The sequence below is a fragment of the Penaeus vannamei genome, chromosome 12, assembly GCF_042767895.1.
Source record: "Penaeus vannamei isolate JL-2024 chromosome 12, ASM4276789v1, whole genome shotgun sequence".
Lineage (NCBI taxonomy): Eukaryota > Metazoa > Arthropoda > Malacostraca > Decapoda > Penaeidae > Penaeus > Penaeus vannamei.
Window position 1 is genome coordinate 30450183 of NC_091560.1, and position 15000 is coordinate 30465182.

Below are 15000 nucleotides of genomic sequence, written 5' to 3' on the forward strand. Positions count from 1 at the left end.
AATGGCTAATTCACTAAAACTTTTTGTAACTGGTAGTCGCTTTGATTTTTTTTATATCTAGTGACACCGTTATGAGTTCGTGATCAGCAACATGGCATGGAATGACAAATAAATTTAATTGAGCCCCTTAGCAATCCTTCATCGTTTTCTTTTCTGATCCGTGTTATCAATTTGATCCCAAATATTACTACCGGCTAGCATAGTCCTTTTGAAGAGAGGAAGCGAGACTCAATGAACCTTCCTAATAATTATTTACCAACTGAGATAGTTCTTAAGTATCACTTTATGTGGTATCTTTTGAAGTTTCATATTCAGCAATTGATTACTCTATAATTTTTTTTCTCGCCATCCCAGAAAAAGAAGATTAAGAGTTAGAGATATAGTTGACCTACCTCCAGCATTGTTGGAAGGGATCCTCTTGACATCTGTGTAAGACCTGGGACTGCTATAGGATATTTAAGCTTGAAGGCCCAGTAACTCTAAATGTTATTTGGAAAGAAGAGGAAGAAATAATGCCAAGATTTAAAGAATTCACTGCATCAATGCCACTGCTGCAGGAATTTACAAGAATAATATTTTTTTTTACTTACCAAAAATCACAACCCACCCCATCCCTAGGCTAGTTTAGTGCCTTTTGACTATATTGATTAGTTTCATCATCTTGACTAACTGCTGTGGTGTACAGTCACCTTATAATTAATGTTCCATACCATGTCTGCGAAGTTGATCTGTTCTTGTTTGCCAACTAGAACCCCCCATTTTTACATTTTTAAGAGTACTTCTGAAAAATCCTAATGCATTTCAATAAGAAATACATCATTTTAAATTACCTGAGCTCAATACTTCCAGAAGTGAAAGGATAACCAAAGTCAATATGCAAAACTTCACATGGAATAACTGTAAATAAAAGTTCAAATAGTTTATTCACTGTTTCTTTTTTATTTTTACATACATGTACATCATGGTAACTCCATTGGACAGATATGTTTTGTTTTTAAAAAATGTTTAAATTTGTGTATACATACAATATTAATGCAACTTACAGTACCATCTATGATACTCCAGTTGTTAAGGATTAAGCAAGTAGTGAAGACATATATACACATTTTATTCAGGTACACACAAACATAGGGAATGTTCAATGAAAAAATAGATGTACCTTCTCACTTAAAGGCAGAAATTCTCTCACAAAACGAAACGAAACACAATTGATGAACAAGAACCTCCTTACACACAATCAAGAAAAGTTAACAAAAGATCCACTAATGGGAAAAAACTACTGTCGAAAAGTGAAATGTAAATGATGTCTTTAGGTGAGATTTCTGTTTGTTATACTTGTACTATAGCATGTACAAACATGTGCCCAGGATAAATATTTTCCTTTTTTCCTTTTTTGTGAGTCATACTCTAGATATTTGTTGCTTGTCACACAAAGGAAAAAAAAAAAAGAAAAAAAAAAAGTCCACTGAACAGTCAATGTTCATTTGATTTTTAACTGCCTTCAAAAATTCACTTAATATTTACGAAAATCTGACATTGGGAATCTGTCGTTCTGCATGCCCATACCCATGCCCATACCCCCCATTCCAGGTTGTGACAAGTGGTGTGCATTAGAGCGAATCATATCACCCATGGCCATGCCTCCCATGCTGCTACTGCTTCTGCTGCCCATTCCTGGGCCACCACTACCTCCCCATCTGAAAAAAAAGAGTATGTATGAGGTGAATCTGCATGGAATAAAAAATCTATTGCAAAGCAAAAAATACTACATTCTCCTACACCCATTCACTCACTTATGTATCAATTCATTTATCGGTTTCCTTTAGAAATTACCATTGCAATTCTTTCTCTCCATCAATCACTCAGACAAGTTTTACACATTTGGTTTTGCCTGTTACTAAACCACAGTTACAACACAAACTCAAGATAAGAGGGTATTTTTCTTCTCTTTTTAAAAGCATCATTATATAAAAATAACACAAAAGCATTGCAGCAGTTATCCCTGCTAACAAATCAACTAGACTATTTACAACATAACATGCATGAAGCTGAAGTTAACAAAACATTCACTAGGACAAACCAAAGGAAAAAATAAAAGTAAATCAAAGACACTGAATAAAAAAATAATTCAAACTACATTATAGAGACAGTAAAGAAAGAAGGCCTAATCTGCAAATAAAAAAAAAAAGACAAGCCATTTGCATGTTTCCTGTACTTGAAAACAGCTCTTAGGAGACAAAACCGAATGACCTGTTCCCATCGCTCCTGCACACTCTAGTACATTCAACACACAGAGCAAGCCCCCAGGGAAAATATATTGCATGTGGTTAACTAAATTAGTAAACGGTGTCTGCCTAAAGAGATATTTTCAAAGTACAAAATAATATGCAGGTATGACTCATGTAATTTTGATTGCATTAACAGACTGACATGTGCAGATCTGCAGACGGTGGTACAAACTCAGAAGAGTTAAAGCTTAAGGAATTTAGTAATTCAATAATAAACTTCCTCTCTCTAAACATTTACAAAGTATTGAAGAATTATTGATTTCACTTATTTAGTGTTAACCATACCTTTTAAAACAATAGTACAATCATCATAAATGAAGTAACAATGTTATGATGATCATAATGGCAGAAACATGATTGTATCAATCCTAATATTTTCTATCAAAATGGACAAAAGTACAAATATAAATAGTTAAACTGAAAAAATCAATAAAAATGCAAAAGAACAAATATAAATAGTTAAACTGAAAAAATCAATAATAATTGTGATAAATAAAATTAACAACAAAACCAGCAAACAAGAACGTGCATGTCTCCTTGTACATGTATCTTGTTTCAGAAAGTGCTCATGCAATATGTAAAGTACAAGTTCTTGTTATGTTGAAAACAGTGCAATTGTGTGTTAATTTATAAACAATAGATTAATAAAATTACAAACACATACAGATTTCAAGGAACTATAATTAAACCCAAAATTCTTGAAGGAGAAAGCCAGAAAAAATAGGGGGTAGGGGAGGGGTGAGGGAGAAAAAAATGTAAATATCCAAAATATAAAGGAAAAAAAGAAAACTACAAAACTAGTGTCTTGAGAGAGAGAGAGAGAGAGAGAGAGAGAGAGAGAGAGAGAGAGAGAGAGAGAGAGAGAGAGAGAGAGAGAGAGAGAGAGAGAGAGAGAGAGAGAGAGAGAGAGAGGGGGGGGGGGGGGGGAGACAGGGAAAAAGGGAGAGAGGGGGGAGGAGAGAGGGAAAGAGGGAGGGAGAAGTGAGAGAGGGAGGGGAGGGAAGGAGAGGGAGAGAGGGAAAGAGGGGGGGGAGGAGAGGGAGGGAGGGAGAGAGGGAAAGAGGGGGGGGAGGAGAGGGAGAGAGGAAAGGGGGGGGAGGAGAGAGGGAAAGAGAGAGGGGGAGGAGAGAGGGAAAGAGGAGGAGGAGGAGAGAGGGAGGGAGGGAAAGAGGGAGGGAAAGGGAGAGAGGGAGGGAGAAAGGGAGAGAGGGAGGGAGAAAGGGAGAGAGGGCGGGAGAAAGGGAGAGAGGGAGAGAAGGGAGAAAGGGAGAGAGGGAGAGAGGGAGAGAAAGGGAGAGAGGGAGGGAGAAAGGGAGAGAGGGAGGGAGAAAGGGAGAGAGGGCGGGAGAAAGGGAGAGAGGGCGGGAGAAAGGGAGAGAGGGCGGGAGAAAGGGAGAGAGGGAGGGAGAAAGGGAGAGAGGGTGGGAGAAAGGGAGGGGAGGGAGGGAGAAGGGGAGGGAGGGAGACAGGGAGGAAGGGAGACAGGGAGGGGGAGAGGGAGAGGGAGAGGGAGAGGGAGAGGGAGAGGGAGAGGGAGAGGGAGAGGGAGAGGGAGGGAGGGAGGGAGAGGGAGAGGGAGAGAGGGAGAGGGGAGAGAGAGAGAGAGAGAGAGAGAGAGAGAGAGAGAGAGAGAGAGAGAGAGAGAGAGAGAGAGAGAGAGAGAGAGAGAGAGAGAGAGAGAGAGAAAATATATTCAAGGTGGGCTAACCTATCATTGTTGGCCATGCTTCCGGAGGGCCTCCAGCCTCCCTGCGTGTCCCCCCCGCGGGTCGACGGTCCAGAGGAGCCCACACTGCCCCCCATCAAGTTCGAGCCGCTCCCATAACCGCCCTTACTATCGCTCATACCCCCGGCACTCCTCCAGGCATCACTTCCACCTCCGCTGCCGCCCACACCACTGCCACTGTACCTGCAGGGGGGAGGGGGGAGGAGGGGATGGAAAAGGCCGCCCGTCAACTCTCTACAATCATTGTCAATTCAAGGAATGCCGACTGTCCCTCTCTAGGCCGCGGCATATGACACTTCCTTAAAAATGAGTGTGGTGGTGGTGATATAGATATGGACAGTGGACAGAGAACAGTAACAAGGATGGTAGCCTGTGCTGATGGACAATGGATGGTAGACAACAGTGACAAGGATGTTGGACAGTAGATACTCTACAATAGTGACAACGACATTGGACAGGGGATAGTTATCGATAGTGACAAGGACATAGGACAGGGGACAGTTAATGATAGTGACAAGGACATTGAACAGGGGATAGTTAATGATAGTGACAAAGACACTGGACAGGGGATGGTTGATGCTAATGAGAAGCATGATGAAAGGTAGATAGTCTACAATAGTAAGAAGGATGTTGGGAAAATGGGTGGAAGTGGGGGGGAAGTGGGGGGGAAGGCAGACTGGGGACTGCAGTGACAAATATGGTAGACAGTGGGCAGTGGTGACAAAGATGGTGGTGATGGTGATAAAGGGAAGAGTAAAGAACTATGGGAGATAAGGATGATAATAAAAATAAGGAGTGGAACAAAGTTTTTAGTTTTAAGATTTTTCTTATATTTCTCTCTAAATCTTTCTCTTCCCACAAAACTCACAATTTGGCCATTTCAAAGACAAGTGAGAAAGGAAGTTTATAACACTGATGATAATAATGATAATTAGGATAATAATGATAATAATAATAATGGAAAGTGCCGGCTTTTTTCATGCTTGTGTTCTATGTTTACAATAATAGTAACAAAAGACAAAATGTGCTTAAACTATATATACAAATAAACAGATCTGCTTCAATATCAACTCTGAATCAAGAACATACAAACAAATAAGAATGAGAATTAGAATAATCACAACACTGACTAATCATTAAACAAAACCAAATCTGGAAACCACATGATAACACACACACGTGCGCACACATACAAAAGCACACACAGACACATTCACACAAACATCTATACACACCCACTACACAAACCCTAAAGGAGCAGTATCACCTACCTGTCTCTGGGCCTATCCCTTGAAGCCTGAGGAGGTGGGGGTCCTCTGTGGTCACGGTCATCCCTGGGGCCTGAGCGGTCAACAGGACGCCTATCCTCACGGTCACGGATTTCTCTTCTGTCGTCATAGCGGCTGCCTGTGCTGCCAGCACCCCCCCCGCCACGCATATCGTCGCGCCCCCCTCCGCCCCCAGCACCATGGCTGCCATGGCTGCCGTGGCCTCCTCTATCAAATCGTGTAGAATCATTACCTCTCTCGTAATTTCTGTCCTCATACCTGTGGGTGTTGTGGATCATCTAACCAAGCCTATTCATCTGTCACTGACATCTCTAGTATGTTTTGTCTTATTTGTTTTGAAGTTGGCAAATCACAATCAATACTAATGCCAAGTGCAACAGTGAGATAAAAATTTCAACTAACCCTGTAGAAAACTATCTGTACACAAAGCCACTGATCCTTACCTGCGAGGTGGTGCGGGGGCATCATCTAGACGACCTCGGCTGTCTGTGGCTGGTCTCTTGCGGTCATCAAAGAAGTCTCGCCGGTCTCGCTCATCAGCCGGTCGCTTGAGGCTGCGGCGTGTTTCCTCATACCTGAAAATACAGTAGACTCCGGCTCATGCAAGCAGGCTCTGGTAGGCCAAGCTTTTCATTTGCAACATGCTCGTTACAATCATAATTTGAATGCACTGAATTCCAAGGGAGGATACTTATTATAATAAATGTCAAATGGACAGAAACTAGAATCAAATTAAAAAAGAAGCATTATCACAAGGGGCTAAAAATGAAATCAAAATATTTTCTTCCAAATTAGTTTAAGTCGATCAGGATGGGAGGATCAGTTTTACAAGGAAACCAAAATAAAAGGAACAAGTCAAATTTACGACAACTAATTTTTTTTTCCTAGCATTCCAGAGATAATACTGACCGGAGTCTACTGTTGAGGTTACTTGGTTAAAACTTTCTAATTAACAAATAAAAAATCAATTAGAACATGTAGGTCTCAAATCTGTTGCCCAAAAATTCTCTGTACATCTATAAGAGTGTATGCACATTCAGGGTACTTCTACTAATACTGTGAGTGAGTGAGTGAGTGAGTGAGTGAGTGAGTGAGTGAGTGAGTGAGTGAGTGAGTGAGTGAGTGAGTGTGTGTGTGTGTGTGTGTGTGTGTGTGAGTGAGTGAGTGAGTGAGTGAGTGAGTGAGTGAGTGAGTGAGTGAGTGAGTGTGTGAGTGTGTGTGTGTGTGTGTGTGTGTGTGTGTGTGTGTGTGTGTGTGTGTGTGTGTGTGTGTGTGTGTGTGTGTGTGTGTGTGTGTGTGTGAGTGTGAGTGTGAGTGTGTGTGTGTGTGTGTGTGCGTGTGCATTTGTGTGTGTGTGCTTGTGCATTTGTGTGTGTGTGCGTGTGCATTTGTGTGTGCGTGCGTGTGCATTTGTGTGTGTGTGCGTGCGCATTTGTGTGTGCGTGTGCATTTGTGTGTGTGCGTGCGCATTTGTGTGGTGTGCATTTGTGCGTGTGGCGTGCACATTTGTGCGTGTGAGCATGCGCATTTGTGTGTGTGAGCATGCGCATTTGTGTGTGTGCGTGCGCATTTGTGTGTGTGTGTGTGCGTGCGCATTTGTGTGTGTGTGTGTGCGTGCGCATTTGTGTGTGTGTGTGTGTGTGCGCATTTGTGTGTGTGTGTGTGCGTGCGCATTTGTGTGTGTGTGTGTGCACATTTGTGTGTGTGCGTGCGTGTGCATTTGTGTGTGTGCGTGCGTGTGCATTTGTGTGTGTACGTGCGCATTTGTGTGCGTGCGCATTTGTGTGTGCGTGCGCATTTGTGTGCGTGCGCATTTGTGTGTGTGCGAGCACATTTGTGTGTGTGTGGATTTGTGTGTGTGCGCGTGCACTTGTGTGTATGCGTGCATTTGTGTGTGTGTGCGCGTGCACTTGTGTGTATGCGTGCATTTGTGTGTGTGTGTGTGTGTGTGTGTGTGTGTGTGTGTGTGTGTGTGTGTGTGTGTGTGTGTGTGTGTGTGTGTGTGTGTGTGTGTGTGTATTTGTGTGAGTGCGCATTTGTGTGTATTTGTGTGTGTGCACATATGTAGATGTCACTGTGCATTTTCAACATCTCTAAATTTAATAATAAAAGGCATTGTGGGCTTCAGATAAGAACCTGGGAAATAAAAACATAGGAAGGCTCAAAGTTCCAGAATATAAACAAAAATGTAATATAGCAATGTATGGTCACTAACAGATATAGTAATAATAATGAAATAAACAAGGAGATAAAATTAACATACTATAAACAAAATAACATTGTTGTATAATTCCTAACAATGTAAATATTTGTCAATTGCATAAATTATCACATAGTAAAACCTTAAATTTACCTATCAATATATTCAAATCCTCTCATTAAAAATAGAGATCATACAAAAAGTATTATAAACAACAATTAAAAGTTTCATCTAGGATAGACTGCTCCATACTTACAATAATACTACAGAATAAAACCTTTCTGTATGAATTCTAGTTTTTCCAAGATGTACTACATGCATAACAATCTCCAAATCAAGCAAATTCCATGCAGATTTACCAATGCTAACAGAATTTTTTGTTTTTGCCATTCTCTGTACAGGAATTAGATCAAAATGCCAGGAATAAAGAACAGAAGCCAACATCACTCTGTGGAGCTTAAGCATCACAAGCAGAAATAAAGCTTATCTAGTTTATCATTTCTTTTATAAAAGTATTCAAGTGCCTCACTTCACATACTCAGGAGTTTTACACTAAGGCAAGAACACTATGCCAGATCTTTTATGACATTAGTACCATTTGCTGTTTCTATCACATTGGTTTATTTTGTATGTCGCACTTTCCCACAAACTTCACGTTATATTCTTTCATTATCTTCTATATATAATTAGAAATCTGCAATTGACAATTATGTTTCAATATTCCTAAATTGCTTGAATTTTCATCTTCTTGTTACCCAGAAAGATTCCAATACACACTATGACAGACGTGTGTCAAATAGGCCTGGCCACCCAAACACTCGTGAGCGGTGACACGACTGTGCTTCCCCTTTGCAAAGCCATTTTGCCTATACCTTCTAATCTAATTCAATATTACATAACATGAGGTTTTCTATCCCGAATTTAAAACTAGGCTAATGAATCATGAAAAAAAATAAATAAAATAACCAACTATTAAAACAATATAAAAAATTCTGACAAAAAAATCTTACAATTCTCAAATCTTGGCTAGGTTACAAAAGGCAATACAGAAGTGAAAAGTACTGCAAATGTCTTACCTCATCTGCTGCCTGCGAAGTTCTTCACGTTCCCTTTCTAACTTCTCTCTCTCTAATCTCTGGTGTTCTCTCTCCATTCGAAGGAGCTCCTGCTTCTGGCGTTCAATTCTCTCACGCTCAATGCGCAACTTCTCTCTTTCCCTATTGAGAAGAAATGGTTTCAATTTGTTATTCAAAAGATTTATCAGAAAGATGGTTCTTTTACCCCTACCACCACAATCAATACTTCCAATCACTATAGCATCAAAAGCAATCTCTGGATTTTCTAGTAAGTCTTTAGTATTTTTTAATTCACGAATACATCAAATCTATATCATTTTCCTTTCCATTACCCTGAGCTATAAGTCTTGTTGCTTTGTTTTTTAATAACATCTCTAATTACCTTTGAAGCCTCTCTGCCTCTTCACGCTGCCGTCTTTCAATATTTCTTTGTCTGACCTCATCCTCTCTTCGCCTACGCTCCTCCTCCCTCATTATCCTCTCCCGTGCACGAATTCGCTGACGTTCACGTTCTTCCATAATCTGTGAGTGATGATACTTTGACAATTTCATTATTCACTCAATACTTTCCCTTTCATAATTTTTCCATACCTATATTCAAGCTAACAAAATAACATATGAATCAGTAAACCTATTCTTTATCATCATCTGTGCATTATGGACTCAATAATCCTCTCTACAGTTGATTCATGAGATTTTATTTTGAACTTCAGCAGATTACACAGCAAATGCCAGTCTACATGATATCTAGTCAAAAAAAGAGACTAATATAATTATCTATTTTTTATTTTGTATAACACAAGCTCTCATCACAGCAGCCTTTTACCTGTTTGAAACTGAGAACATCATTCCGGCCTCCCCTTGTGTGTCCACCCCTAAAGTTGTTACCACGGTGATCCTGCCTGCGATCATATGGGCGGTTGTTCCTGGGGCCTCTTCGCTCACGATCATGCTCCTTGTTACGGGCCACTTCCTCCTTGCCCTCTGGTTTCTTCTCTTCCTTCTTCTCACCCTCTTTCTCTCCCTTTTCTTCCACCCCCTCTTTCTTTTCTGTGCTAGGTTCTTTCTTGTCTCCTTCCTTTTTCTCTCCATCCTTCTTCTTTTCACTGCTTGGCTCCTTTTTGGATTCTGAGGGCTTGCGGTTGGATGATGACGATGATGAGGATTTGGTTCTGGTGGGGCCTCCAGGTTCTCCTTTGGCCTATGAAAACACATACATGTAAATTTGTTAAAGTTGTTAGGCTCTATCTATAATTCTTTCTAAGATATTTAAAATCAAATACAGCCACATAGCAGTTGGGACAGGGAAGCAGGTAATTATAATGCCAAAGAGACCAGTTGGGGGATATACAGAGGCGGGCTAGTGGAGCAGAGGTTTGTAAGAGGAGGGAATGAGGGAAAGGAAAGATAGACAGACAGGCACAAGCAGGCTTCTTTCCTATTTTCATACTTCTCTTGGAGAAAGGTATTGGTCTTACCTTTTCTACTTGTATCATGCGGCCATGAAGCTCTGTGTGGTTGAGCTGTGAAATACACTTAGAAGCATCTTCACTGCTCATCATTGTGACAAAACCATAACATTTTGCTCCAGGAGTTTTGGCATTTGTTACAATCTTGGCACTCATCACCTGGGGAGAAAAAAGTGGGGGGATAAAAAACCAAATGTCTAAGACTTACAATGGGTCTGAAAATATCACCATGTACATATATTGAATGTGAAAGTATGCTCCTTGCACAACTTATAAATACATATGCATTAAGTACATTATATATATAAATACATACATATATATATATATATATATATATATATATATATATATATATAAAATGCCTGTAATGAAGTCACAGATGGCATTGCATTACACACCCATGCCCTTAAATTGATTGGAGGAAGTATGTCATTCTATAACATTATATCTCTGGTTTTACTATTGCATATGGCCCCCTAAAATGATGGGAATCACTTTTTTTCTAAACTCTACCAACAGGGAATACAGTACCTAATATTGTGTTTGAAATATCAAATAAACTGCTGATGCACACCAATATCCCCCCCATTTCTGGGTACTAGCTGATTTTAATACCACAGCTACAGGGTTAGGTAGTAATTCTGGCAGTTCAAATCACATTACATCTTCCTCTTTAGTTATATAATGACTTACTTGACTTCCTATAACACAAGTAATCACTAAATATAAATAATTACTCATCTGTGTAACATTCCTTGATATTTTTCCTGCTTCTCCCTAACACTCAACAATCACTAAAGCCACTTCTGAAGACGCATACACCAAAAAATTCTCATCAATATTTACAATTCACAAATAAAGGCATGTCATCCCTACATACTACAAAAGAAATACCAAGGATCCATCAAACAAGCCTTATAGTGAAGCAAGTTTTAAAGTCCTTCTTTATGCTGACAGTATTTAGAACTATTTCGAAATATGGTCAATGCTAAACCATAATGTACATTTTTCCAAAAGCAATCCATAACACAGAAATGAACCCACAGCTCATGGTATTCCTAAATATGTAACTTGTTACAGAGATGGGCTTGTTATTACAGAGTGGTAGTTTGCACACACTAGACTGGCTAGATTAATGTTTTTCAACATACTGTATTAGTTGTTTGCCTATCTAGTCTCTCATTACCAACTTTTCATCATAATATAGCATGTGAACAATATCAAGCTCACAGTAAGATAAAAAGAAATCATAATAATAACTGTGGCTGAAGTTGACTGCAGTAGCACTATATGCCAACCACATATGAATTTCCCTAGCATGACATCATGCCATTTATAATATGTAAATAAGCTCACAAAAACTTACATACAATAATACAAAAACAAAAACTTATGTATGAATGAATCAAACAGATGGGTGAGAATTATTAATACAAGAAATCAACTGCCATATTAGTAATAATAATAATAATTAAAAACTGCTCAGGTTTTTCTCTCACCTTGCCATACTTAGAGAAGACTGACTTGAGATCCTGAGCACGTGTGGAGGAAGCCAATCCGCTGACCCAGAGATTCCTTCCACTGCTGCTGCTGCTGCTGCTACTGCTGCTTCCACTCCCACCTTTGCTTTTGTGATCTGGAAGTTATATCCAGCTTCGGGTTATTGAAAGTGTTGCAACAGTGAATAGCAACTATTTTTATGTATTGAAGTAGCATGATCTAAGAGAACAAATCATCCCTCACATACTTCAATTATTACTGATTCCAATCCTTACTTGTCAAGATGAGAATGTTAAGCACTGTGAAGAAACTTAAAAAAAAACACTGAATAATAAACTGTCCAATTGTCTTTTTCCGTTTCTTTTCAGCAAATATCAAATCTATACTTGCTAACTTATATCTTTCTGTCCACTATCAGTTCACTATCTACCTTCCTCACATCCCTTATATCTATTTTTCTACTTACCCTTCATTCTCTTTCTTCACTGATTTTGATGTGCACATAACCTGAAGTATTTCTTTCCACTTTTGTGCTGTAACAACCTAAAGCATTAGCGCATGTTAAAGTCATAAATAAGGATTATCCATTTTCTTTTTTCTTGTCATGCCTCATTTTCGTTTCTCTTATCCACCATGTTCCTTCTTAAATTCCATTAGCAATTAATTTGTTAGAAGACCTACCTATAACCTCTGATACTGCTATTTCAGAGATAATGTATATAAATTTTTTTTCCCTTTTTTTTTCTTTCTTCCTTTCTTTTTTTTCATTTTCTTTTTCTTTTCACTGATGCTTGTCAAATCTATGACTTCCATTATCTTGCAAAGTAACACAAAAACTTGTACATACCAGCTCACATTGTCAAAAAAATATCTCACCAACAACAAAACATTGGATCTAACACACTAAAGAGGACAAAAGATTGCTGTCTACTCATGAATTAATTGTAAAACTGACAACCACCTCTGTTTAGTTTTGTCACTTCTATGCATGCAACCTCAATAGGCATTACATACTGATGTTGTAATTATTCCTCACCTAGCAATACTTACATAATGTTGTTTTAGAATCTGTGCTTAGTCCATGACTGCAAAGCTAATGAGCCATGGCATCCTACTTTCAGAAATAACACTCACTTCAGTACATCACTGAAACCTCTTGTTTATATTATGCTACAATGCCACTGTATAGCGAGACAATAATTTTTATAGACCCCTTCCACTGACCCCAAAAAGCTGCATTTAAAAACTCTGGATATCAATTGTTGATTTCTGGTTGCATCTCTTGGTTCAAGAAGACTAAGAAGCATTTGTCTTTACAGCACTCACCTACCTAGTTTGTCCCAATCTACAGCTTTCTTTTTTGTTAAAAGTGCTTTTTTCTACTCTCGTTTCCCATATCCATGTACGGTTCACTTCTTGTCCTCTAATACTCATTACTAAATAGTATTACACTTTCATTCACACATCTCCAACTACATAGTTGCCTTAGCAAGTACAAAGAAATCTGTAAACTTATCATCTATACAAAATGACAGTTCTAGTTTCCTCACTGATTAAAAGACCCTATATCATAAAACTTACCTTTGTCATCCTTAAGTTTGTCATCCTTCCCTTTGTCCTCTCCGGATGTGCTGAGAATATGAAAAAGAGAGATTCACAAGATCATAAGGAATTCTTTTCAAAGAGACTGAGAAAGGCTTAAGCTAATATTTCATCATCAAAGGATTTCAGCTTTAACATGATTAAGTCTAGGGTCTAATATAGGAAAATCTCAAAACTTACTTCCTTCTGTTAATTGCGGTTACTTAAAAAATATAAAAGTTTCCTTTTTTCTCGATTTACAAAAAATATTTGACAGGTAATATTTTCGCTTCAGAGGACAGTTCCTGCAAGCCAGAGTGCAACATGCACCTCTGTTTGGATTTATCATATAAGAAAACGCCACCTAAACTGCCTCACCCTTTTCTTCCACATCTTACAACATTTTTCGTTGAAAATAATTTCTTCTTTAATGCTAAAACTTTTATTGAAAAACACTTCAAAACAATTTCTCACTGGGATTTGGCCAGAATGCTCTGGATACAAGAGAAAAATATTCCACTTCTTTTTACAATATCTACAAAGCAGCAGAACCACTTTAAGCCTTCACCCTCTTCCATGTTCTGAGACCTTCCCTGCTACGCCCTACTCCCTGAACCCATGTTACTACTCCCTCACCTCTACTGACCAGTTTTCTCTAAAAAATAAACTTTTATTTCTTAACAGGTATCCCAATTTCTGACACTTCTAGTAGCTACATTAACACAGTACCACCCTAAGTGACTTAACCAGTCAAAAGAAAAAGGTATACAATAAATAAAGAAAATAAAACTTAAAAAGGATTCACAATTAAATAAACAAATCAATAAATAAAAACATTTGGGCCATAGTGTTTTGCTCCCTACATCCACATGTCTTGGGATGTTGGCAGGCCTGTGTGACATGAACAGACTAGTGTGTTTACCAACTGGTCTAGTAAGTGTGTCTAGCAAAGGGAGATCATGCCCCATGTTTCAGCAGCAGCTTAGGACTCACTGCTATCATACAAACCCAGCATGAGGAACCAACCTCTTGGGCTTTTCGCATTCTTTCTTATCCTGAGAATCGGTGTCGGTTGTGTCCTTGTTGCCCGTGGCGGAGTCTGCGCTGGCGTGGGTAGCGGTGCTGCCCTCCTTGATGTGTGATCGCTCTGTGGGTCGAGTGAGTCATCAGGCTGGGTCGTGGCTCCCCTCTGGCAGGTGGGTTGAGTCCAGCGCCAGAAGCGAGTCACGCTGTGTTGCTGGTTCAAGCTGAACCAGGCAGGGATGAAGAGACCCCCTCATCACTGCTGCTACTGCTGCTGCGCTGCTGCCGCTGCGGCTGCCCCTCGCACTGCCTTGACAAAGTGGGAGGGTGGGGGGACCACAGGGGATACTGGAACATCTGCTGATTAGACTTCCGCTGGACACATCGCTGCTGTACCTGGTGTGGCTGAGATGACTGCTGCTGCTGGCTAAGTATTCATCATATCTTGCTCACATACAGAAGACTGCATGCTGAAAAATTACTACTGAGAAGCTACAAGATCCCTTGTAAAGAAGATAAACATGTGCAACTTTCTAAGCACACAAGCCAGCGCTCTTGCTGGTGCTGCCAACACCAGACCTGCTGCTGCAGCCACTGTTGTCCCTGGTGCATCTTGGAAGCCTGGGTCCCCCACACCCCATCTCCTTCTTCTCATTCTGGCTATAAAATATACTCAAGTATCCTACAGAATCACGCTATTGGTATATGATGTTCAATCCTTAGGTAGACGGGGATTTCTTTGCATAAGAAGTTAGTAAGATGTGCATTGACTGCCTATCCAGGGCACTGCATTTAGTAAATTTCACTAGCTATAGGCAACAAACTTTAGGCTCACACAAACTAAA

At 39.7% G+C, this 15000-nt stretch overlaps 1 protein-coding gene across 14 annotated transcripts in view; it reads right to left on the minus strand.

Moving 5' to 3' along the window:
- Positions 1-918: 918 nt before the first annotated feature.
- LOC113803611 (SAFB-like transcription modulator) overlaps positions 919-15000 on the minus strand; it is a 30178-nt gene continuing 16096 nt past the window's right edge. For 4 of the 14 annotated variants that reach the window (XM_070128183.1, XM_070128180.1, XM_070128181.1 and 1 more), the window contains 12 exons: positions 14159-14279; positions 13133-13182; positions 11551-11687; positions 10058-10207; positions 9406-9780; positions 8962-9116; positions 8580-8720; positions 6213-6221; positions 5747-5878; positions 5286-5561; positions 3997-4197; positions 919-1697 (listed from right to left, as the gene is read on the minus strand). In XM_070128183.1, the coding sequence (XP_069984284.1) occupies positions 1514-1697; positions 3997-4197; positions 5286-5561; positions 5747-5878; positions 6213-6221; positions 8580-8720; positions 8962-9116; positions 9406-9780; positions 10058-10207; positions 11551-11687; positions 13133-13182; positions 14159-14279 (1931 nt within the window). In that variant the 3' untranslated portion in view covers positions 919-1513. The remainder of the gene's footprint in view (positions 1698-3996; positions 4198-5285; positions 5562-5746; positions 5879-6212; positions 6222-8579; positions 8721-8961; positions 9117-9405; positions 9781-10057; positions 10208-11550; positions 11688-13132; positions 13183-14158; positions 14280-15000) is intronic. The other 10 variants (XM_070128182.1, XM_070128176.1, XM_070128178.1 and 7 more) reach the window with 9 other exon arrangements.